The 22,691-nt window shown below is 38.7% G+C and overlaps 4 protein-coding genes across 5 annotated transcripts; all 4 read left to right on the top strand.

Annotated features, from left to right (window-relative positions):
- The first annotated feature begins 576 nt into the window (after window positions 1-576).
- Window positions 577-4,463, top strand: LOC146692297 (gap junction Cx32.7 protein-like). 2 transcript variants are annotated; one of them, XM_085432365.1, is made up of 4 exons: window positions 577-705; window positions 1,468-1,619; window positions 1,724-1,909; window positions 3,556-4,463. In XM_085432365.1, exons 1-4 carry the CDS (start codon window positions 594-596, stop codon window positions 4,159-4,161), a joined length of 1,056 nt encoding a protein of 351 aa, XP_085288491.1. In that variant the 5' UTR covers window positions 577-593; the 3' UTR covers window positions 4,162-4,463. The 2 variants fall into 2 exon arrangements, with proteins under 2 accessions (XP_085288491.1, XP_085288492.1); XM_085432366.1 differs by having other exon boundaries at window positions 631-652.
- A 1,392-nt stretch (window positions 4,464-5,855) lies between these two features.
- Window positions 5,856-7,617, top strand: gja13.1 (gap junction protein alpha 13.1). The gene is made up of 2 exons (XM_085432364.1): window positions 5,856-5,986; window positions 6,573-7,617. Exon 2 carries the CDS (start codon window positions 6,601-6,603, stop codon window positions 7,450-7,452), a length of 852 nt encoding a protein of 283 aa, XP_085288490.1. The 5' UTR covers window positions 5,856-5,986; window positions 6,573-6,600; the 3' UTR covers window positions 7,453-7,617.
- A 1,984-nt stretch (window positions 7,618-9,601) lies between these two features.
- Window positions 9,602-13,247, top strand: LOC146692295 (gap junction Cx32.2 protein-like). The gene is made up of 3 exons (XM_085432363.1): window positions 9,602-9,729; window positions 10,578-10,711; window positions 11,648-13,247. Exons 2-3 carry the CDS (start codon window positions 10,583-10,585, stop codon window positions 12,305-12,307), a joined length of 789 nt encoding a protein of 262 aa, XP_085288489.1. The 5' UTR covers window positions 9,602-9,729; window positions 10,578-10,582; the 3' UTR covers window positions 12,308-13,247.
- A 1,081-nt stretch (window positions 13,248-14,328) lies between these two features.
- Window positions 14,329-19,391, top strand: lg15h1orf198 (linkage group 15 C1orf198 homolog). Its single transcript, XM_085432362.1, has 6 exons — window positions 14,329-14,680; window positions 15,411-15,461; window positions 15,542-15,670; window positions 16,107-16,274; window positions 16,641-16,994; window positions 18,165-19,391. Exons 1-6 carry the CDS (start codon window positions 14,375-14,377, stop codon window positions 18,219-18,221), a joined length of 1,065 nt encoding a protein of 354 aa, XP_085288488.1. The 5' UTR covers window positions 14,329-14,374; the 3' UTR covers window positions 18,222-19,391.
- Window positions 19,392-22,691: the final 3,300 nt, after the last annotated feature.

Raw genomic sequence — 22,691 nt, 5'->3', positions numbered from 1 at the left:
TACTATAAGCAACAGCAAAAAAAACTCACACAGCTAAGTCTAGGTAAAAGGTCATTCCTTCAGAGAGGTTATCGAGTTTTTTTCCAGTTTCTCGTGTGCAATTTTTCACAGTTGGGGCAATAATTTGAAAAAGACCACATGGATTATGGACATTAGTGAAATACTGACAGGAAAGCTAACAAAAATTTAAACACTGTTGATTTTGAGCAAATGTTTCACTTGTGTAAGAAAAAGCGTAGGAAGCTCTGAAAGATTCATTTAAGGGACTTTTACATATGATTCAATTCTTAATTTTGGTTTTCAGCTAACTGCATTATTCACACCGTTTTCCTGAAGTGTCAGTCATGCTTACGAGCTTCTGCATTAGTTCATCTCCTGAATCTTCCTTTATTTCCCAATATTAAAAAGAATTAGAAAACGTACAGCAGACGATCACATTCTCTTTTCACTGTCCAACAAAGCTGAAATGCAACAAAAATGAAATTATATTATAAACCAATGACTGGTTGCACTTCAGCAGAACGTCTGAATTGTTGTTAAGACAAGGAGTTGCTGTTGTGGTTAGGATGGTGTCCTTCCAGATAAGTCGCTGAATGAACAATAAAACAAGGACGGCTTCTTCTTCACTTTCTCTTCTCCTCATCTTCTTGAGGTACTTCTCTCTTCAGCCACCTTTTCTTTTCAATTTTTCAGTTTGGTCAGCTGGTAAGTTGATTTTTATATACAGATGCAGTCTATCTCTGATTTCACCATTCAAGAAAGAAAGAAAATCAGTGATAATGATGTACATGTTGTAGAAAAATAATAGTTAATGGACTGATGTTGGAGTATGTCTCTGTTATGACTTGGGTTTTATTTGCAAGGATAACTGCGTTTCATCATTGAATTTTATTTAATGGTTGTTGTTATGAGACACTGAGTGTAAGCATGCAAATGTGGATCAGAGCTGGCAAAGGCAAAACAAGCCAGCTGCAAAAAATCATGTATTTAGAGTAATTTAAAATCCAAAGATAATGCAATGTGGGCCAGAAAAGCCACAGAAGCGTCACCGAATATTGCGTGAAACAGTATCAGCTTTAAAATCATCATCTAAAATGAACTCTGCAAAAACTTTCTTTATGAACAGTTTAAGCTCAGTTTCTGGAATTCTTTGAATTATGCTTGGCGGCGGTTGGCGGTAACCAAGGCTAAGGTTTCAGTGTCCAGCAGATAAGTATGTTTTGGAGACTTGAAATCAGCAGCCGTGGCCTCTATCTGCACAGTCACAAGGCTGCAAGAAGTGATAAAAAGTTGGCCTTGTGAGTGAGGCTGTCTGTTCTGACCTGAACTGCAAGTCAGGTTACAAAATACTCTCTGTAATAATATATACACATCTGAGATCACCCACGCATCCCTTCAGAAATGACTGCCTTCGACTGCTGTGTCTATCTGCCTCCGTGTTTATTTCATCTGTACCTTCTTTAACAGAAGCAGGACAGCTGGTGATTGAAATGGGTGAATGGGATCTACTGGGCCACTTGCTGGATAAAGTGCAGAGCCACTCCACCGTGATCGGCAAAGTGTGGCTCACGGTGCTCTTTATCTTCCGCATCATGGTCCTGCAAACTGGTGCTGAGAAGGTTTGGTGCTGTTTTTATAGGACATATCTGAGTGAAAACCAGGATTATAGCTTTATGGTGTTTTTTTTAAATAACATTTTTAATTTTCCTCTGATCTCATTCAGGTTTGGGGAGACGAACAGTCTGACTTTGTGTGCAACACTCAGCAACCCGGCTGTGAGAACGTTTGCTATGACCTGGCCTTCCCCATCTCTCACGTGCGCTTTTGGTTTCTTCAGATTATTGCAATAGCGACTCCAAAGCTGTTATATCTCGGTCACGTCCTTCATGTTATCCACGTTGAAAAGAAGGTGTGTCGCTGCAGTACGTGCAGTACAATTGTATCACTGCTTTTTGTCATGCATGCCACACCTATAAGGGAGTGGCAATTGCATGGAAGAGAAGATCCTTTTAGCACCCTTTATGGGAAGTTAATTTGCTCCATCGTTAGCATTAATGTTTATCACTTAAAGAGGAAGCTTAAGACTGCGTCATTATTTTTCACCCCAGACATAACAGGTTTTATTCTTTCCACCTTATGAGTATGTCTATTTATGTGTGCTTTAACATGGCAACAATATTTGGAATAAAGCCCTGGGACATCAACACATTTTGACTACAGGAGCTGCTCCATGCCATGAAGCTCCTGGCACACAGTTTTTGCAATATTAATGCCAGAGGTTTGAACAGCTCCAGGTTTGAAGCTCTGTAGTTATCGAGTAAGTGAGAGTGTTGGTGACTTATTGTTGAGTCTGTTTCTATTTCGCAAGAATACGGACAGGGAAGACGTTTCACCAACTGGCTTGTTGCAACAGTAGTATACTGTTACAGTTACACTTGAATTCAGTGATCTCTTTAGAATGACAAAGGTTTGTAAAGGCAGACTACATGGCTGGGTGGTTGAATTTATACACCTGTGGCAATTGGAGTGAAAATTCAAACATTAAGAGGTGTGGTCCAGTGCTTTTGTCCATATTTCCGGTTTCCATTAGAGTAAATAACTTGCTAATAAAGACCTGGACACTTTTGCAGGCTAACCAAGTCAAACATAAACCAAACTTACAATGTAACATTTGCTGGTAATGTGCAGCTAGTAGACTCAAGTCTCCAAAGCTTTTGTTTTGGCTGAAAGAAGGAACCTGCAAAGGGCTTATATTACAAGCACTGCTGGAAATGATCCAGTGTAAACACAACATTTGATTTCATGTTTTCTTCACCTTGGTGGCCAAACATTCATGGGACTGGGTAGCAGTGCTAGAGTCTATCCCAGCTACCTTAGGATGAGAGGTGGGGTGCACTCTGGATGGGGCAGCATGATGGCGCAGTGTTGCCTGAAAGCACAAAGGTGCCGAGTTCAGTTCCAGCATCAGGCCAGGCCTGTGCCGTGTGAGTTTGCATTTTCTCCCTGTTTTCGCATGAGTTCTGGCTCCTCCCACAGTCCAAAGACATGTACTTAGTGGGGTTAGGTTAATTGATGATTCCAAATTGCCTATAGATGTGAATAGCTTCTCTATATGTTAGCCTGGCGACCTGTCCCGGGTGGACACCTGGGGCAAGCTCCAGGCCCCCACCCCCGCAACCCTGAATTGGAAGCGGAAGACAATGGATTGATAGTCAAACCATTTCTTGATGGCTTAAGAAGGAGTTTTCTTAGCAGGACAAATCTCTAGTGCTAGTTTAAAGAAACAAAAAAGCTTCTCAGTGCTTCTCCAACGCACATTATTAGCTGTTCCACCATATGCTAACATTGCTCTGATATTTTATATTGTGCTCATACATTTAGCCAAAATGTTAATGAAAACACAGCTTGGAACAGTGTGGCAGTTTGGAGTAACTGTTCAGCCATATTTTGGCAGAACATTTTGGAACTGTGAGAGTTTGTTCACACTGCCAGAATTAAGGTTTATCTGTTTCCTGGAAAATGTATAACTCTGTGTTCTTGCTTTTCTAATCCAAGATGAAGGAAAGGATGAAGAAGCAGGAAGAGCTGGATGACCAAACCAATCTGCTCCTTAGGAGGGCCTATAAAGTTCCCAAGTACACCAAAAACAGCGGCAAGATCAGCATCCGTGGCCGCCTCCTGCGCAGTTACGTCCTCCATCTCCTGGCCAAGATTGCCCTCGAGGTTCTGTTTATCGTGGGTCAGTACCTTCTCTATGGTTTCTCCCTACAGACACGCTATGTCTGCACCCGCTTCCCCTGCCCGCACAAGGTGGATTGTTTCCTGTCCAGGCCCACAGAGAAGTCGGTCATCATCTGGTTCATGCTGGTGGCGGCTTGTGTCTCCCTCGTCCTCAGCCTGGTGGAGCTGTTCTATCTGTGTGTGAAAGCGGTGAAGGAATGCATGGCGAGGAGACAGGACTACACTGTGACCCCAGTGACTCCTCCACCCTCAGAAAGGAAGGCTTTTAAAAACCGGGACGAGATGATTCAGAATTATGTCAACCTGGAGCTGGAGCTGCAAGGACGAAAGTTAGGGGTGAACGGCATCACGAGTGGAGTCAGTGAGGCTCCTAGAAATGGATCACCTGAGAACAACAACATGGGGGAGATCCACATCTGATGTATAAGCCCAGCAATAGGTTGTACATGCGGTTCCTGGCAGTATTTGTATGCTCTGGAGGCTTTGGAGACGTGTGTTTGTGTGTGCACTAAATAGAGCAGGTGGGAGGGAAATGGCCAGCTTCTGCAAACAAGACTCAGTCACATGCAAAGGGCTGCAGAAAATTACATTTTTTTCACAATAGACAACTGGAGTTTACTGTTAATGCATTACACGATTGTAGTGAACTGCTTTCCACTTTTAATACATTTAATAATGTTTAATGCTGATTCAATAAACCTTCAATAAAGACCCAGATGTGACTGAAATGTCACTGTCCTGTTCTTATGCTATGAACCACCCTGTATGTAAAAGTAATGGAACATACATAATAAATGTTCAAATAATTTTTATGTGCAATGTCCCATACAATAATTTCCTCAATTTAAAATGAACAAAACCTCCATTCATCAATTTTCTCAATCCCTTATCTATCTTAGCATCATGGGTAGCTGGCGTTCATTCACACTGTCATGAGATAAGAGGTGGTGTTGCACTCTGGAGAGGTTGCCAGTTCTTAGAAAGATACACAAACACAATATTAACATTTGTGTAATGCTTACAAAACTGATGAAATCTGGATCTGGATAATGACCTAAAATATATTAACCCTGTAAAGCCGGAAAATTCAATTTTTTTGAAAACTTAGTGTTTATTGAATCTAATGAAAAAATATATGCAATTTATTCTTTAAAATGTAACGGACAATTTCTTTTGTATTTGGTAGTTAGTTCAGTGTCTTTATATGCACATCTGAACTATCAGCTCTGCGATTAATAGGCAGTTTCCTTTACTGCCTGAGCCACAGCAGCCACATTTGTTAATAGCATCAGAAAAATGTACAATAAGAAACAGAAAAAAGATTAGAGCTAAACTATCTCTGCCTAAACTTAACAAAACTTAATTTACTACCACTTAGCTTTAGCTTAGCTTTTGACCTGCATAAGAAAAGTGACAGTAAACAGTTTTTCTAATCCCACAGATTATGAATAATTTCCTGGTTGCAGGGCGTGATGTTTTGATGATTCTGGCAGGAAACAGCTGGTTATGAATGTTACTGTGAGTCACAAAACTTACCAGTTCATCTACTTGAACCTTATCTACAATCTCATGACTAAAACATTTGTTGACTAAATCAACAAATGTTTTAGCAAGGTGCACGAATTCCAATCTAGCCTCCCAACTGGGAATTACACAGTACTTCATCATCCATGTGCATAGTTCTCATTTGTGTGTGAAATACACAAATAAATGAAATTGATAAATACATATATTTTGAACACATGCACCTTATTTTCAACTTCCAGTGCTATTTTAAAGTGACATCTCTTGCTCGCCGACTGTGCAGCTGACAGAAGACCTTCTTCTCTTCTGACACATTCATGATTAATGGTTTCAAATAGAGTGCAAATTTCAAACTAACCTCCCAATTCAGACTAATACAGTTACTCATCATGCTACTCCTCCTCTTCCTCATTTGTATATAACACACACAAAAAATGTAAATACATGAAAACACACACACACACACACACACACACACATTCCTATTTTATTTATTTTCAAACTTTAATGGCGGTTCACTGACACAACTGAACTGAACACTTGTCAATTATTACACCCGCTGCCCTCTTGGTCTGGTGTTTCTTAAACTTTTCCTGCTCTTGTTAGCTCACAGATGTGTGTTGCGTAACTCAGCCGCTGATCAGAGCCCAGAAATCCAAGGTCCAACTATAGTTGGTGATCTTTCTCAACGAGACTCAGTCCTCTCTGAGCAGATCAACAGGTAAGATGTAACGGTTTCTCTCCTCTGCTTTAGATAACCGATCATTTTATCAATTAGAGAAAATTGTTATTATATTGGAATTTTTCACACTAAAGATTCATTTCTTACTTTATCGTAAGTACATGGCTGGTTGTTAATTTACTTTTCAGTTATAATTACTATTTTTTGATTACATTAACAGCATCAGATTTCTTTGTTAATTTTATTTATGGTATAGTTTTAATCATATTATAGCTTAATTTTCTGTATGCATAAAAATTTGCATGTACTTATTTTAAAAGAAACATTTTTTAAAGTTTTTTTTTTTTCACTTTTACTCATTTGTCTGATGACACTGTGTCTCTTGTTCTTCCGTTTTCTAATGATTAATGATTATGTGTGGAAAATATTGATCCAAAAGCTCAAGGGTCAGAATACTGTAATTTCTTCTTCCTTCTCAGGTTTTAGGAGATAAAATGATCTATCTAAAGAGCTGTAAGCTCTTTTCATTCACCAGGAGTTTATTGATTAAAGAATAAGTTGTAGTTAATGTTTCAGAAATAAGGTGTGGTGTTATGTCTTTACAACGTTTGCCTTCTTTTTTCAGAAATAGAGGCTAAACACTGTCATTAAAGATGGGAGACTGGGGGTTTCTGTCAACCTTGCTGGAAAAAGTCCAGTCACACTCCACTGTGATTGGCAAGATCTGGATGAGCGTCCTCTTCCTGTTCAGAATCATGGTTTTGGGTGCAGGTGCTGAAAGCGTCTGGGGTGATGAGCAGTCAGATTTCGTCTGCAACACTCAGCAACCTGGTTGTGAGAATGTGTGCTACGACCATACTTTCCCCATCTCGCACATTCGTTTCTGGGTGCTCCAAATCATCTTTGTCTCCACGCCAACACTCATCTATCTGGGCCACGCCATGCACATCATCCACAAGGAGAACAAGCTGAGGGAGCTGCTCTCCAGCCCTGGTGGCACCCAGTGCAAAAGGCCCAAATACACAGATGAAAGGGGGAAGGTGCAAATCAAGGGGAATCTACTGGGGAGCTATCTGACCCAGCTTGCGGTCAAGATAGTTATTGAGGCCAGCTTCATTGTGGGACAATACTATTTGTACGGCTTCGTCATGGTCCCCATGTTCCCCTGTTCTAGAAAGCCCTGCCCCTTCACTGTTGAGTGCTACATGTCTCGACCCACAGAGAAAACCGTCTTCATTATTTTCATGCTGGTGGTGGCCTGTGTTTCTCTGTTTCTGAACGTCATTGAGATGTTCTACCTGATTTGCAAAAGGGTCAGGTGTAGACGTCGCCCTCATAAGTTTACCTCTCCAGAATATCCTGCTAGCCTCTCAGGTCCAAGGTGGCCAACTGCAGAGGAAGCCCTCAAGCAGAACAGGATGAATGCAGATCTTGAAGCCAGCCACAGTGTTGCAGGGAGCTTGGATGGGGCCAAGGATGAGAAACGACTCCTGAGCGGTCATTAAAAACCATGTCTGTGACAATTAAAATGTATTATCTTGCTCGGTGTCTGCATTCAGATACATCCAAGGGACTGAAAGACAATAGAAAAGCTTTGTCATTCTGCATTAATATGTTAGTATGTGCTTAGAAAAGTCTTCACATAATACATTGTTGTATTTTTACTTATATATTCTTCTAGCATTTGCTTCCATTCCTTTGTATATGCCTGAAAATCTATTACTAAAAGGTGCAATACTAACATATTTATATTATACGAAACTTTAGCTGCCAGTTCTATCCTGCAAATCATCAAATACAGCAACTTACTGTAAAGTAGATTATAGCAGGAAAACTGTCAAATAAACAGTAAACTACTAGTAATCCTGCCATCAGTATTCTGCTGACAACATGAAAAAAATTGTAACAGTTTAATGAGAAAAAATGTCTGTATGCCCGGTCATGTTCTCTAAGTTATGGTATTGTCTTGTTCATTTTCTATGAGTTGATTTACCTACTGAAAGATAAAAATGATGTTGTTTGTTATGTGTAAGCAGCTTTTTTTGTATACTTATTTGTTTGAAATAAATGACTTGAACTTGAAGAAACGTTGCTTCTATCAATCTCTTGTCTTTAGATGTTCACACTTTTCAGTTCATAAGCCCTTATTTTGAAAAACCATGATTTACACACATTTTGTGTGACTTCATATCTACAACTAATAATTACTTTCATTATTCATTAGTTTTTTAGGTTTTTCTAGTTTCAAGTTTTATTGTCATGTACAGATAAACAGTGTAGCCACATTTACCCATAATGAAGTTCTTTGGCTCGTGCTCCTCAGCTTTACATGAGCATATAGAAGTGTGCAGTTAAATTAAGAAGAAAATAACAGAAAATAGCGGTAATAATTATGATAAAGAGGAAAAAAGAGAAAAAAGTATTCAATATTTAGAGAATTTAAGACAAGTACTATATACAGTTTGTGCAAAACTAGTGCAATGCCCATTGACCTCTTGCAGACTTATACCCCCCTTAGATATCTTTGATCAAGTGATCTTTTGCTTTTAGCTGTACCAAGGTCGAGGCTGGTTCATAGAGGTGATCGAGCATTTGCAGTCGTAGCGCCTAAGCTGTGGAATAATTTACCCCTACACATCAGACAGGCTCCTACTGTCAATCTTTTTAAAGCTTATCTTAAAACGCATTTTTATTTACTGGTTTTTAATACAGCATGAGAGTTGTTTGTTAATTCATATTTGGTGTTTGCTTTTAATACTCTAAGTTGTTTTATTATGTATGTTGTATTCTTGTACAGCACTTTGGTCAATGCTCCTGTTGTAATTAAATGTGCTATATAAATAATTAAACTATTAAACTATTTAAGTGGCATTAGTTGAAGTGACAGTGTGTAGAAACTGGCAAATAACAACAGTCAAAGCCTCCCAGAGCTGATAATAGTGATAATAGCTGATAGTTTTGTTTAACATATTTTGAAATGCAATAATTTTACATTTTGCTAAACGTATGTAAATAATTGTTTAATACAAGGTTGTTACAAATGAATCATGTGGCGACTGACTAATTTTTCCATCTATAATCTGGTATTTCTTCAGAATGGGGTGCGGCTGTTAGGTTGACTGGTAATCGATCGCGCTATACTTTCAAAGTTTATCTAAAGACAATGAGAATATCGTCATAAAAAAAAACATAAAGAAAAAAAAGAAAGAAAGTGGAACATTATAGATCAAATATATCAGCTCAGCATATTTCAGTTCAATATCTCAGTCTTTGTGAAGCTTATAATACTAAACTTACTCAGTTTGTTCGGACTTTCAGCATTTTTTTAATGACAAAACGAACATGAGTCCTCACAAAATGCAGCAGCGTTCATGTTCATTGTAATCTGTTTGCACCGTTTAGTCGTTGACTCTGTTACTGTTTGACTAAAAATGCATAACTGACAAATGTTGTTGAATTCAAAATGTTAAAGAAGCTTATCATACAGTGATAACTACTACTGTATCATCTTATGAAACCAATACAGAGGGGAAAAAATCAAGTACAAGCGGTTAAAAGTTTGGCAATCATTAACATTTTCCATGTTCAGCCCAATTTTGTCTACATGAGATTTCTCATTTCCAGATGTCATGACAACGTGACAGCTCACACGCTTGCACAACTCCATCTAATCTAAAGTTCAAGGTATCATAGACAAGTCTGGTTTGGTACGCTCGCTGCCATTCAGCTCTACAACTGGTGACTGATTCGCTTGCCTGCAAGAAGAGCTGTTACACTCAAAGGTAAGCTACAGAATGACCTATTTAAAAATCCTCCTCATTTACAAGGCATTTATTTTTAATCATAAACTGTAAACAGGGTAAACTTTTAATTAATATATTGGAATAAGATTCAAATAATGTCATGTTCTCATTATTAAGGTATCTTAAGATGCATCTTGTCATGTGTTGACTGATGAGCACTGATTATTATTAGGGAGTGTATGTTAGTGAGACAAAATGACACACTATACATAATCTGTGACAGTAAACATCTGATTAACTACATTTTTCTGTATTTTCTCAGATTGGATAAATCAGTGATATGCAGTTATTATGCTGTTAATGCACTAAAGGGCTTTTCTTTCATATGATAAAAATATAGTGAAAGCCATATACAAACATCCGTTGCTTGTACATTCTTGTTTAAAATCCAATCAAATATATTTATTCCACAGCTCCTACTTTAACTTCTAAACAGTTATTGGGGATAGTAGTACATGTGATTGTCTTAGAAGCAGGGCAGACTTTCTGCTGCTTCTGGTGATGTTTAACAATTTCCACTGATTGATTATAACAAACTACAAGTTAATAATTTAAATAATAAGATACTTCAATCTATAAGTTTGAAAGACTCAAAATTTGAGGCCAGTTTAGTCATTTGACTCTAAAATTTAAGTTTAATTCAGGGTTTTGTCTCAGTTAGATATAATTTGAATATAGTGTACTGCATATGCAACAGCTAAATAAACAAACTATGATCTCCTCAGCAAAACATTTATTTTCTAAATGATCTGCCGAAGGCTAGATTTGATGAAACTTTGAATTTATTCACATCTTATCAGTCATTAAGGATCTTTATTTGTTTTCAGAAACCATGGGTGAGTGGGGATTTCTGTCTTCGCTGCTGAATAAGGTCCAGTCCCACTCCACGGTCATCGGGAAGGTCTGGCTCAGCGTGCTTTTCATCTTCAGGATCATGATCCTTGGAGCTGGAGCAGAGAAGGTCCGCTTCTACTTTTTCATCTTTTGAGGGAAAGAATTATACATAACTCACATGCCTTAGGTACTTTTGTGAGTTTTGGCCTTTCAGATTAAAAACAAACAAACAAACAAACAAACAAACAAACAAAAAAAACGCCCTCTGGTGGGTATAACAAAAGTCCACATAAAAACAGTGTTGAAACTAAAATTCAAATAATGCTTTGATAGAGTAAATTTTCTTCACAAACAGTGGATTACAGTGGATATGAGAATTACACGTTTTTCTCAATATAAATTTGCTAGGTTGCACTGACAGTGAAAAAACACTGGTTTGGTACATTGAAGTTTTATTATTAAAGTTGATCTTACTATAGATATATAGCCTAATTCTATTTTATAGCCTGGTCATTGTACAGAGTAACACTTTACAAAATATGTAAAATATACAATATATTTTTGGTTTGTTGTCTTAAAAGTGTAAACGCAAGGCAGTGGTCTGCAATAATTTGATTATTTCAATAGTTAAGATGAGAATTTTTCAAATTAACTTCATAATTGTTAAATATATTATAGTCTTTATATGTACATATGCATACTGAACAAGTTAAATGCACTTAGAAAATTTGGTTAAGCTAAGAAAATTTCCAAATCAATTATTTTAACCTAAGTTGTACCAGGTCTGTGACTCTTTGCATCTACCAGTCTGCACTGTTCATACTCAGGCAAATCAAGTGTACCAGTTATTCAATTAAAAAAGCACAGATAACTCTGTAAAACGAGTTCATTTATAAAACTAGTATGAAAGTTAAGTTAAATCAGCTTGCTTACTATATGTTAGGACATTGATTTTGCACTTCAGTGTATAGGATTTGTGCTGCTGTGTGACTAAATGTAATACCTTAATTTATTTTTATTTTTTTTAATAATAATAATAAACACTGTCATCTGAACATTGCAGGTTTGGGGTGATGAACAGTCCAAGATGGTTTGTAACACCAAACAGCCTGGTTGCAAGAACGTGTGCTATGACCACGCCTTCCCAATCTCACATATACGATTCTGGGTCCTGCAGATCATCTTCGTCTCGACACCGACACTGATCTACCTCGGTCATGTCATGCATGTCATCCACAAAGAGAAAAAGCTGAGAGAATATATACAGACCCACTCTAGCAGTGAAATAACAAAAGCTCCAAAGTATACAAACGAGAAAGGAAAGGTGCAGATTAAAGGTAATCTGCTGGGAAACTACATGGTCTCCATAGTGTTCAGGATCCTCCTGGAGATAGCATTTATTGTGGGGCAGTATTATCTGTATGGGTTCGTCATGGACCCACTAATTGAATGCTCCCGAGCCCCATGTCCCTACACTGTTGAGTGCTACATGTCTCGACCCACTGAGAAGACCATCTTCATCATGTTCATGATGGTAGCATCCTGCCTGTCACTTGTGCTCAACGTGGTTGAGATCTTCTACCTGCTGTGTTGTCGCTCATCCAGACGAAAGGCCAAAACAGTGCCGATGACCGCCATTCCCCTTCACTCCCGTTTCACCAGTGACACCATGTTGAAAAATCAGAAACTTAGCCTCAATGATGTCAGTAACAGCACAGCCTGAGAAGTGCGGCTTTGATCCAATGTGCAGTATTTGAACAGTTAACTAGGGCAAATAACAAAGAGGCTAATAGGGATACATTGCAAGAAGCTTTGGCACACATTTGTAAAAGGGAAAACAAACGTCTTTCACAGCTATTTATTTTAAATGCTTGAAATTCATGCAATAAACTCACACATCTGAAACATCTAAAACAATCTGATGTTTGGTATATTGTCACTGGAGTAAACTGTTTTTGTCTCTTTTTAACTTACTTTTGGTTTTGTACATAATATTACAGGTGCATGTTTTGGTGTTAGTTGAAAAGTCTGATGTGTGGCCTTTGACTACATGGGCTAAATATCTAAAGACTAGATTTCTGAACCCACTGCTGATATGTTTTAACTGCTGCAGTTTGCATTTACTAAAAGCCATTTTGTAGAGCTAAGAAGGTATGACTGTTAGCACTACTTTGCTTTATAAATGTCTTTTTTCTTTGTTTCTCTGATGTACTGATGATTTTACAGACATGGATGTTTTGGAAATGTACATTTATGTCATTTAAAATGGTTTGCTTTGATGTTTATATATTAATATATGTGACTTCATGTGGCTTGTCTTTGTACCTCGTGTAATCTTAATAAATATTATTGAGAAAAAAAAGTTTTTATGTTTTGAATTTTGTTTTAAAATTCTGTTTATGTTTAATTATCTTTGTATTGGAAACTCTTTCATTTGATTTATTATAAATGACTCACTGAGAAGAAGTAAAACATCAAGGACAAATTTCAGATCTGTGAGGAGAAATAAATACCAATACTCAGATGTAGACTATTAGAACAAATTAAAAGTAGTATGTGATTATGAAGTTCTGTAACTTTACAAAGATGATGCAAATGACTGTTGCAGCTCTGTGGTTCTTTTTTTTGTCCATGTGGATTAGATGAATAAAGCATGCACATGATTTAACTTTGCAGTTCTTAAAATCAATGCATAGCAGCTAAAGGAGTAAAGATACAGCAGTTTGTCGACGTTTTTGCCACAACTTTTTTTAAAATTGTTATTCTTTACTTTATTTGAAATTATGAAAGTTAACAGTCAGTCATTCCAGTTCAGTTTGTACAGTAGACATACAAGGCAAATAAGTGTAACAATAAGCAGTATGTGGAAAATAAGATGGGTAAATAGATAAAGGAAATTTTTAAAAAAAAAAGAAATTTTTGGCCACAACTTATAAAGCCCAGCTTTTAAAGCTTGTTCCCACTGCCCCCGAGTGGTCAACAACACACAACAGGTTTAATGGACACATGAAGCGTTTGAATAGCCCCCAAAACAACTTCATGAGGTTGAGGAAAGACATGATTCATAAGGATGCAGGAAAAGAAAAGTACTCAACTAACCAACTATACTTACACAGGCCTTCTTAATGATGAGAACTGTTGCTGTGGGCCTACTGTGTTGAAAAGAGGTGGACTAGGAAAAGCACTACTTAGATAAGTCATGCTGTGTGTTCTTACTGTGTTATTTTATATGAGCCACATAAAAGAGAACCACGGGTGAAAAATATCATTGTGTTACCTAGGCAATCCTCAATTAAAATCACCATACAGCTTGTTTTATAAGAAATAAACATTTTTCACAATGAGGTAAGTTGACTACCCTGTCCACTAATGTTCTTTATCTTCCTCTTTATGTTATCCAGTGCAACTTGTGCCTTTATGCTATGTTATGCTAATCCCTGTTGATCATTTTAATATAGCTAGTAATTTACAAAGCTCTTATGTATTGGCCCTGTATGTATGGCTGGCAACCTAATACATATATATGTATCAGGTTGCCAGATATATATATATATATATATATATATATATATATATATATAAATATATATATATATATATATATATATATATATATATATATATATTTATTTATTTATTTATTTATTTATTTACACGTACACTAGAACACTAGATGGCGCTATTAGCCCTTAAATCTGAGCAGTGGTGCCGTGTGGATTTTATGGTGACGCCCACTCAGCGACGCCGGCTTCCTCTTTCTCACAATAACAACAGCTGGCCCCAGTTAAAGATGGCCGTCGCAACCGTGGCGGGGCTCGATGCCCACAGGATGGAGGAGAAGAAGTTGGAGTACTTCTCCTCCATCAACTCCATGGCAAAGAAAATAATGCAGGAGAGGGAGAAAATCAAAGCCAAGCACGGCTCGTCCTGGGAGAAAATGACGCCGCAAGAGCAGGACAACGCCATCGACAACTGGATGATGGATCCTCATATCCGAGCCCGATACGCTATGCACAGAGTTGAGCGTGAAGAAGTGGTCTGTTACCCTAAAATGCTCATTCAAACGGGTCAGAAGATAGTTCACTTCGGAGAAGAGGTACTTAAAAGACATTAGAGTTTGGATTTTGTGTGTTTAAGGTGTGTTTTAGGGCGAGGATAGCCCGCTAACAAGAAAAGCCTGCTAACGAGAGCCACGTAGCCTCGAAAATATGTTGGTAAACGTCACTGTGGCGAGACGGCTGGCGACAAATATGGTGTTGTGTCACTGTATAATGAATAGAAATATTTAAGAGTGAAACATTTTATATTTTAAAGGGTTTAAAATGACATTGGCTTTATCTTTATATATGGTAAGAGCCACTGTATTTATGCGAGTTTCATTATTAATGTAATCGTTGATTTGTAAAAGATAAATGCAGAAAAAAAGTAGTTTGCAAAGACAGTTCGCCTTTTATGCGCTTTAAATACTTGTAACTAATAACATATTTACTGTTTTATAATAGTAAGCATCAAAACATACACATCAGCTCACAGCAACACTTTTTTTAAATGATATCAAGGCTGCTATGAGCAGATTTTGACAAGTGTTTAACTCCTAAGAAAAACTGGCAGGTAGGAAGTATCATTTGTTGCCTTTTAACCGATAAACCAGTGTATCAAAAGGAAGTCTTACAATAGACAAGGTATTTGTTGGCGCTAGATTATAGAAAATACACACATCATATGTTACTTTAGCCACCTAACCTAGTATAAATACCCTTAAATACGGGCAGTGAGCACAATGACTGTGTAAGCTGAAACTAATCACAGCATGTGTTTGTGTTTAGGATATCACCTGGCAGGATGAGCATTCTGCACCTTTTTCGTGGGAAACAAAGGTAAAAATAAATTAACAGGAATGTCTGTTTTCTGGATACATAAAGTATATCCTCCCTTACATGTCATTCGCATCTTTCAGAGTCAGATGGATTTCAGCTTGACATCAGGCCCTGTAGACCAGGGGATCTCATCATCCTCTCAGTCTGACTCAAAAGCGGCGAAGGTTACTCATTCCAGTCAGATTGGCAAGAGTGCAGCAGGAACAAAGGTATGGTGGGGCCTCATGTTTGAAGCAGAGATTCAGCATGCACATTTGGAAGGGAAGTGTTTGCTGTTGTAATAGGACTGTAAAATGAGTGAAACATTTGCAGTAGTCGAGCATAAAGTGGATGTGGTGATGTTTGTTTAATTTTGTGTAAAAATGGCAGAAATGTTAACTGTATATATTTTTTTGTATTTCTTACGGTTAATGCCTGACTACTGGTATTGTGATTTTTTTTCACAGAACAATTGCTTGTTGTAGCCACAAAAAAAGTTTTCAGATACATTTATTTCTGAAAAACCTTCACCTTTGCTCACATTTTTAAAAAGAGCTAAGTAGATCACCTAAAATAGGTTTTAGGAATTTTACCCGAGAAGCCTCGCTTCATAGTATCTTAAGAATGCAGGACTGTGTGCATAACTGTTTCTGTGTGGTTGGGAAGGTGTCGGTCAGCGAGGGCCGGAGACCAGAAGAGGAGTCATCTTTCTGGAAGATCAGTGCTGAGAGGTCCAGGCTGGAGGGTGAGCAAGCTGACTTCCAGTCCCTGACCCCCAGCCAGATCAAGTCCATAGAGAAAGGAGAGAAACCCCTCCCATCCTACCTCCGACAGGTACGCATGTAAAAATACCATCACATCCTATTTACTGATTACAATCTGAAGGTTGCAACTTCTTCAAAAAAAGTTATGGATGATGCCGAATTCTCAGGCAAAAACATTTGTTATGATCTGTAAAGTTTCTGATAAATAACAGATGGAAAGTTCCAGCCTTAACATGTGTTATCAGACTGTGTCTTAAAATAGAACCTAGCCTGAAACTGCAATATCTGGCATCAGTGACGCCTCCACGAGTAGAAGCAGATGGCAAATGTAAACAAGCTACAGTTTAAGAAGGAGAGAAAAGAAAATGTAAAATTGATGCCAGGTTTGTTTCTGAACGTTATCCTTCAATGCTGCTTTCTTTACATTTTCCCACAGGATAGCTCTGTCAGCGCCAAGGAGCCTGAAACTGCAGAGCACCATGCTCCAGCTCCCACTAGGTCCACCAAGCATAGAGCACCCAAGCCTCCTGTGCCACCACCTCCTATCCCCACCGCTGTCAGCGCAACCCCGGCATCCATCTCCATTTCTCCAAACCCGCCCCCACCTATCAGCGTCCCATCTACAAATGCAGGCTGGGAGAGATCTCAGAGCACCCTGCCATCCGTCAGCAACACGGTCGATGAAATGTTCGCCTCCAACCTGGTGTCCAAGCCTTCAAATGTCTCGAAGGAGAAAGAGAAGGAGGAAGAGAGCTCAGCCAATATTGACGTCAGCCCCACTTTTACCCAGGTAAGTTCCGTTTTCAGAGACTGCAAGTACTAAGTACATTTGAATTAAGCATTTGCTTTGGATTTTATTAAACACTAGCTAAAGTTAAGAATAAAAGGCCCAGCTCTTTGAAGTACCTGCTGCTTGATGGTGACCGGGCATGAGATATGCTTTAAAAAGGTCATACCGTATGTGTTTATCCCAGTATTTACAGGCCCATGATAATATTGGTTCTTGACCTGGTCCAAGCTTTCTAAAGGTCGGGTTTACATTTATAGTTTAGAAAACTTTTTTTTTTTTTTTTTTTTTAAAACGTAATTTAAAAAAATGGTTATGTTTTTAGTTTTGCTTCATTATTGTTTGTACTGACACAGAGAAACTAAGTTTTACATTAAAGGGAGGACTCAGTGTTATTGATAAGGATGAAACCTAATATTGGATATTAACAGCAAACCTTGACATTTTGTGTCATAACGTTGGAGCTGAGAGTTAACATGTAGTTGCTACATTTTCATTTTGTTGGTGTTGGACATAGTGGCTAAAGTCTATTACTGACCCGTGTTTCTGTATTAAGGCTTCAGACTGATGTGTTACAGGATCAACGCAGATGCCACAATGACAGTGTACGACTTATTCTGCCAAGAGACATCACTGGTCTTTCAAACCTGGCCTTTCTCCAACACGACCACCTTTGTTTCCTTTGTAACAGAAGACTAATATGTTATTTATGGTCTTGTGTTGGAACCTAATCACATAGCACTTTAGCTGCTTGACAATGCAGTTTGCAAGAAAGCCAAAAATGCAAAGCCCAGTGACAGTAATGAAGAGTGCAGGTAGAATACTGAATGGCTTGAACAGGACAGAGATGATTAAAAAATATGATAGACAAACTGTCATAAACTGGCTTAATTACATGAGGCAAACACAAACCCTAAAGAGGGCTGATGCTATGTGCAATTAAAGAAAGAGTCCCAAGCTTTAATAGCCCATATGAGGTCCATGTCACCTGACAAGCCTCCCGTGTCAGCCAGTCTTTAGCAAGAGTAGGACAGTGGGAGGGGCATTACCAAGCAAGGTCTTTGTCTTTTATGACTTCTTCGTTGGTAGCCCAATAATAGCTCAAACGCAGTCTGTACAGTGTCTTCTGCCTCACTGCTATTTATCAGGATCTCTCTGTTTCTCTCCTTTCAGTTTAATACAAGCAGCAACATCCTGAAAACCGGATTCGACTTCCTAGACAACTGGTAAACCACAGCAGGACCCAGTCACTGCTCTGAATGAGTCATCCTCATCATAACTTTAAAGAAGGACCACACTACCATGACCACAGACATCCACGTCTAGATTTAGGAGACACCATTTTTTAAAAATAACCACATTATGTTCTTGTAATCGTCTTCAGTGGGTAGTTAAGACATTATCTCACTGCTCCTTTCCTGGTGGATTTTTCCCCCCTCTCCTTTCTCAGAATAGGATCGAGTCCATAGAATTGCCAAACACTTCCACATTTACCACTTGATATGAAGTCTGCTGGAAATCCACTCAGAGAAAAATTGAAATCAATAAGTTTATCGATCTGATGTACACGCTGGTCACATAATCCTGCTGCATACAGTAACCTGATGATTCTGTTGCGTACGTGTGCTGTGAATGCACAGTTGATTTCACACGTAGCTCCTAGACACGAGTTTATCAAATGAACAGTTTTATTCGTCAACATGGAACAAAACACTAAACCCATATCCAGGTTTAAGTTAATATTTTTTGTTATTCTTTATTGCTCATGTTCTTTTTATTTATGCTTATATATTCCTGTAAACCTAAGAAATTTAGAGTAGTGCGTGATGTTGCAGTCCTGACCCACACAGTGCAATTACTACAGTAAAAATCTTGGGATTTTACCGTTACATCTCTTATTATTGCAGAATGTATTTAAAGCTCTTATACATACATAGAAATAGATGGTTGGTTTAAATGTAGCTAAATAGAAACCGCAGCATTGTTCTGTTTGGTATTTGGAAAAAAACACATAGGAGGGAAGAACTGGGAAGTGCTCAGACTTAGTCATGGAAAAGTCATGGGCTGTATGTCCGGGCTGCTATGGGAACCAGTTACAGATGTCCTGCATGGATTCAGCTACTTGGAAACACTTTCACACCTCCCAGCTTTCACCTTTGACCTCAAAATAATGCTGAACAAATCTAGTGTGCATAGTGTGAAATGATTCACACTCAACTATTGTGTCGTAGGTAAATGGGCAGGCTTATAGTGTTTGGTGGCACTTGTGTCAGATCTACATGTAATGCTTAGTTTTCTATATTTATCTGCTCATTGTATCTTCTGTTACACACATGCATCACATTCATGCATTTTGGGGTCACAGTTTGGAAGGAAATAAACAAATTGTACTTAAACCTGGCTATTATCTTTTTCATTCTATCACAAATGCCTCCATGACACCCAAAAATATATTTTCCTCAAATAGTAAAGACCATGATGATGAAAGTTTCCATGTGGAGGAAAAGGAAGGAGTCATTGCAGTAGCTTATGGTAGTAAAAACCTACAACAGAAAAAGTGGTGAAAAAGAACTCTGTGTTTCTCCATCTATGATTCCTAATCCATCATGTCATTAGGAAGGAGAGAGAAGGATGCTGCAGTTGAAGGAAGTTTTGTGCTGCTCTGATAAAACATCTCATCAGCCCCGTTTAGAATCATTAGACCTAAATCTACCATCTCCCTCCGGGGTGCAAAGCAACTACAATGCAGCGTGTATTTTAGGAAAGCAAGAGCGATATTCTGTTTCATGCATTATGTATGTTGTGAAGGGCTGGTGTAGGCATAGCTGCTCAGCTCTCTCGCACTGAGGTAAAGTAACATTTGTCAGTGTTGCTAGGGTTTGATGGACCTAAATCGTTTTTTTTTTAACTTAAGTAAAGTCTGTACAGCAAATGTAAAGCTGCTTTCCTGTTTTAGTCCAATGGTCATCTAAAGCTTCATTAAGGCATAATTCTATAGATTTCAAAAATCTTTATATTAAGTGAACAGGCTGTTAGGCAAAAAAGCATGGTTATTATAGTTTACTTAAAATAAACTAATATTAGATGAGAAAAAGCCCCTGGTCCCCCTGGCTCTGTTGGGCCTCCTCCGGTGCATGGAGGGCCCTTGGGTCTTTAGGCCTGGGGCTCGGACTGCCCTGGTGTAGTCAGCTGCTGGTGGAGCCTGCGGGCTCGTTGTTGCAGCCCCTTGTGGCTTCTGCACAGTGGCTGCTAGGTGACCCCCATCCGGGACACTCTTCAGCCCTTTTCTAGGTAGGTGGCACGATTGCCCCTGCGGTGGTCCTCCTTGGGCTCTTGTGCTCTGGGGGGCCTCTGGATATCTTGGGCCCATGTCTCCTCCATGCCTACTTCATGACCTGGAAGGCAGGGCTATGGCTCCCCATACCCACAATTAAATACTTACATGGAGAAACTTTATGAACATAACTGCGCTCACACACAGGTGTACAAACAGGTACTTACAGACACACATTATCTTGGTTGGCTGCTGCCTCTAAACATACAATCCTAATCAAAAGTTTAAGAGCCCTTGAAAAATGGCCAGAAATTATGTTTTGCATGATTGCATCTTAACAAGGTTCCAAGTAGAGCTTCAACATGCAACAAAAAGAAATGGGAGCGAGACAAAAGATTTTTGTTGAGCATGCAATTTATTGAAAACAACTCTTAAACTGAAACAGGCTGTTTTACAGCTGATCAAAAGTTCTGAACATGAACTCAGTAACAAGTAGCTCCACTGTTACTGCTGATGCGAGCATTTCCATAAGGTGAGTGGAAACATTTCACCAACTGGTGAAGACGGCTGCACAAAGGGCATCTACTGTCTGCAACTGTTGTCCATTTTTGTGAACTTGTGAAGTTGTGTTGTTTTTCTCTCTCTCTCTCAGCAGGTGATCAAGCAGATTTTCAGTCTTTGCTCTCTATATTCCTCTTCTCCTCTATTTCCCCCCACAACCTTCACAATCTTCCCAACCTTTCGTTCTCTTTCCTGTCCTCCGGTCCTGTCCATTCTGACTGCAATAACTCATGAAATAAATAAATAAATAAATAATAATAATGTTAATAATAAAGGTAGAATAAAATATGACAATCAAGTGGACCAGTATAGCAAAAGCTGTACAATCTACTTGGGAAAATAAATCTGTTGGGCATTTTTCTTGGCTTTTAGGCAATAATTCTGATTGCTAACAGTGCCAGACAGGACAGACCAAAAAGTAAATAAATAAAATAATAGCCATATGAACACAGAGGCCCAGATTTCCCTCACTCCAGCCACCTCTCCTCTCAGCTGAGAGATATGATCTCTCCAGCAAGTCCTGGGTCTGCTTACTGGTAGGACATGTCCAAAACATCTTGCCTTGGAGGCTTCCAGGAGGCATCCTAGTGAGATGCCTGAACCACCTCAGTTGTTGAATAGTATCTGAAATATACTACTATCCAAAAATAGTATCTGAAACTTTGAACTGTCAGGCCAAACCACAACAAACTGGTGGTTTGAATCCACCAGTCGGCTGGAACCTTTTTGTGGAGTCTGCATGTTGCCGATGTGCCTGTGTGGGTTCTGTCTCAGAACTCAGAAATTTCTCCCATGATCCAAAGCCAGGCATGTTTGATTGATTGGTGACTCTAAACAGGAGAAGTCTGGGATCAAACCACCAATCTTCCAAATGGTAGATAACACTCTCTACCACATGTGCAGAGCCAGAGATATTTTGCTTTTGCTTCGTCCTCCTAGTCAAAATTTGGCACCAGAATTACCCAGAATGCCGCTCGGCATCTAGCAGAGTTGAGCAAAACTGGGGAACATTCAGTCCCACTGAGTCAGGTGAAATCACTTGAGGCACTTTCAGTCTTTGCACAGCTCCCTGTGCAGTCATAAAAAAGCTGTATCAGCAGTAGTCGGCTACTCCCTCAGACTGGTTAGCAGATTTCAATCTGCACTTTTATGTTATCTATAATTAGACTACAATGAATGACTGAAGAACTAATTAATATTAAATGGTCAGAGTTGACTCATAACTATCTTATATTGCTCATTTATCACATTATGTATTATGAGTGCTTGTGGACACTCTGGACTGAGGCACCTCTGTCCAGTCCGGCTGCCTCACTGAAGCACCACCCAGTGCTTCCAGACCCTGAATGGCTGCTTTGTGTTCAGGAAATGTTTGGGTGAAGATGTATTTTTTCATCAAAAATCTGGGTGAATGAAAATCATTGAATGGTATTAAAGTTACAACGAAAACAGAAACAGGACTCTTGTTGTGTAAAGTTTGTTACCTTATGTCTTATGAGCCAAAAGAAATAATCTAGTAACTGTTAGTGTTGTTCCTGACTGATGTTTTTTCCCTCCCAGGTCAAACATGACAGGGTTAGGTGGAAATTTGACTGAGTCATCCAGATATTTTACTGCTGATATACTCCATGATAAGTGAGCAATGTTTGCATTTCAGTCCTATTCTGCAGAACTGTTAGTACAGAGAATTATTTTGGTATTTTTGTTTGGCCTTTGAGAATATAGTAAAAACTTTTTAGTGACAATTTCCTCAAGCCCAAGTGTGTGCTTCAAAATCTTCCATGAGGCAAAAAGGAAGACATTTTTCTAATGATGCATTTGAATACATTGTGTTTTATTCAATGTTTCTATAAACCAGCGATAAG

Source organism: Copadichromis virginalis, linkage group LG15 (assembly GCF_057382275.1).
Source record: "Copadichromis virginalis isolate Kocher_CV1m ecotype Utaka linkage group LG15, C_Virginalis_male_GT1.1, whole genome shotgun sequence".
Taxonomy (NCBI): Eukaryota; Metazoa; Chordata; class Actinopteri; order Cichliformes; family Cichlidae; genus Copadichromis; species Copadichromis virginalis.
This window is presented reverse-complemented; position numbering and strand designations above follow the sequence as displayed.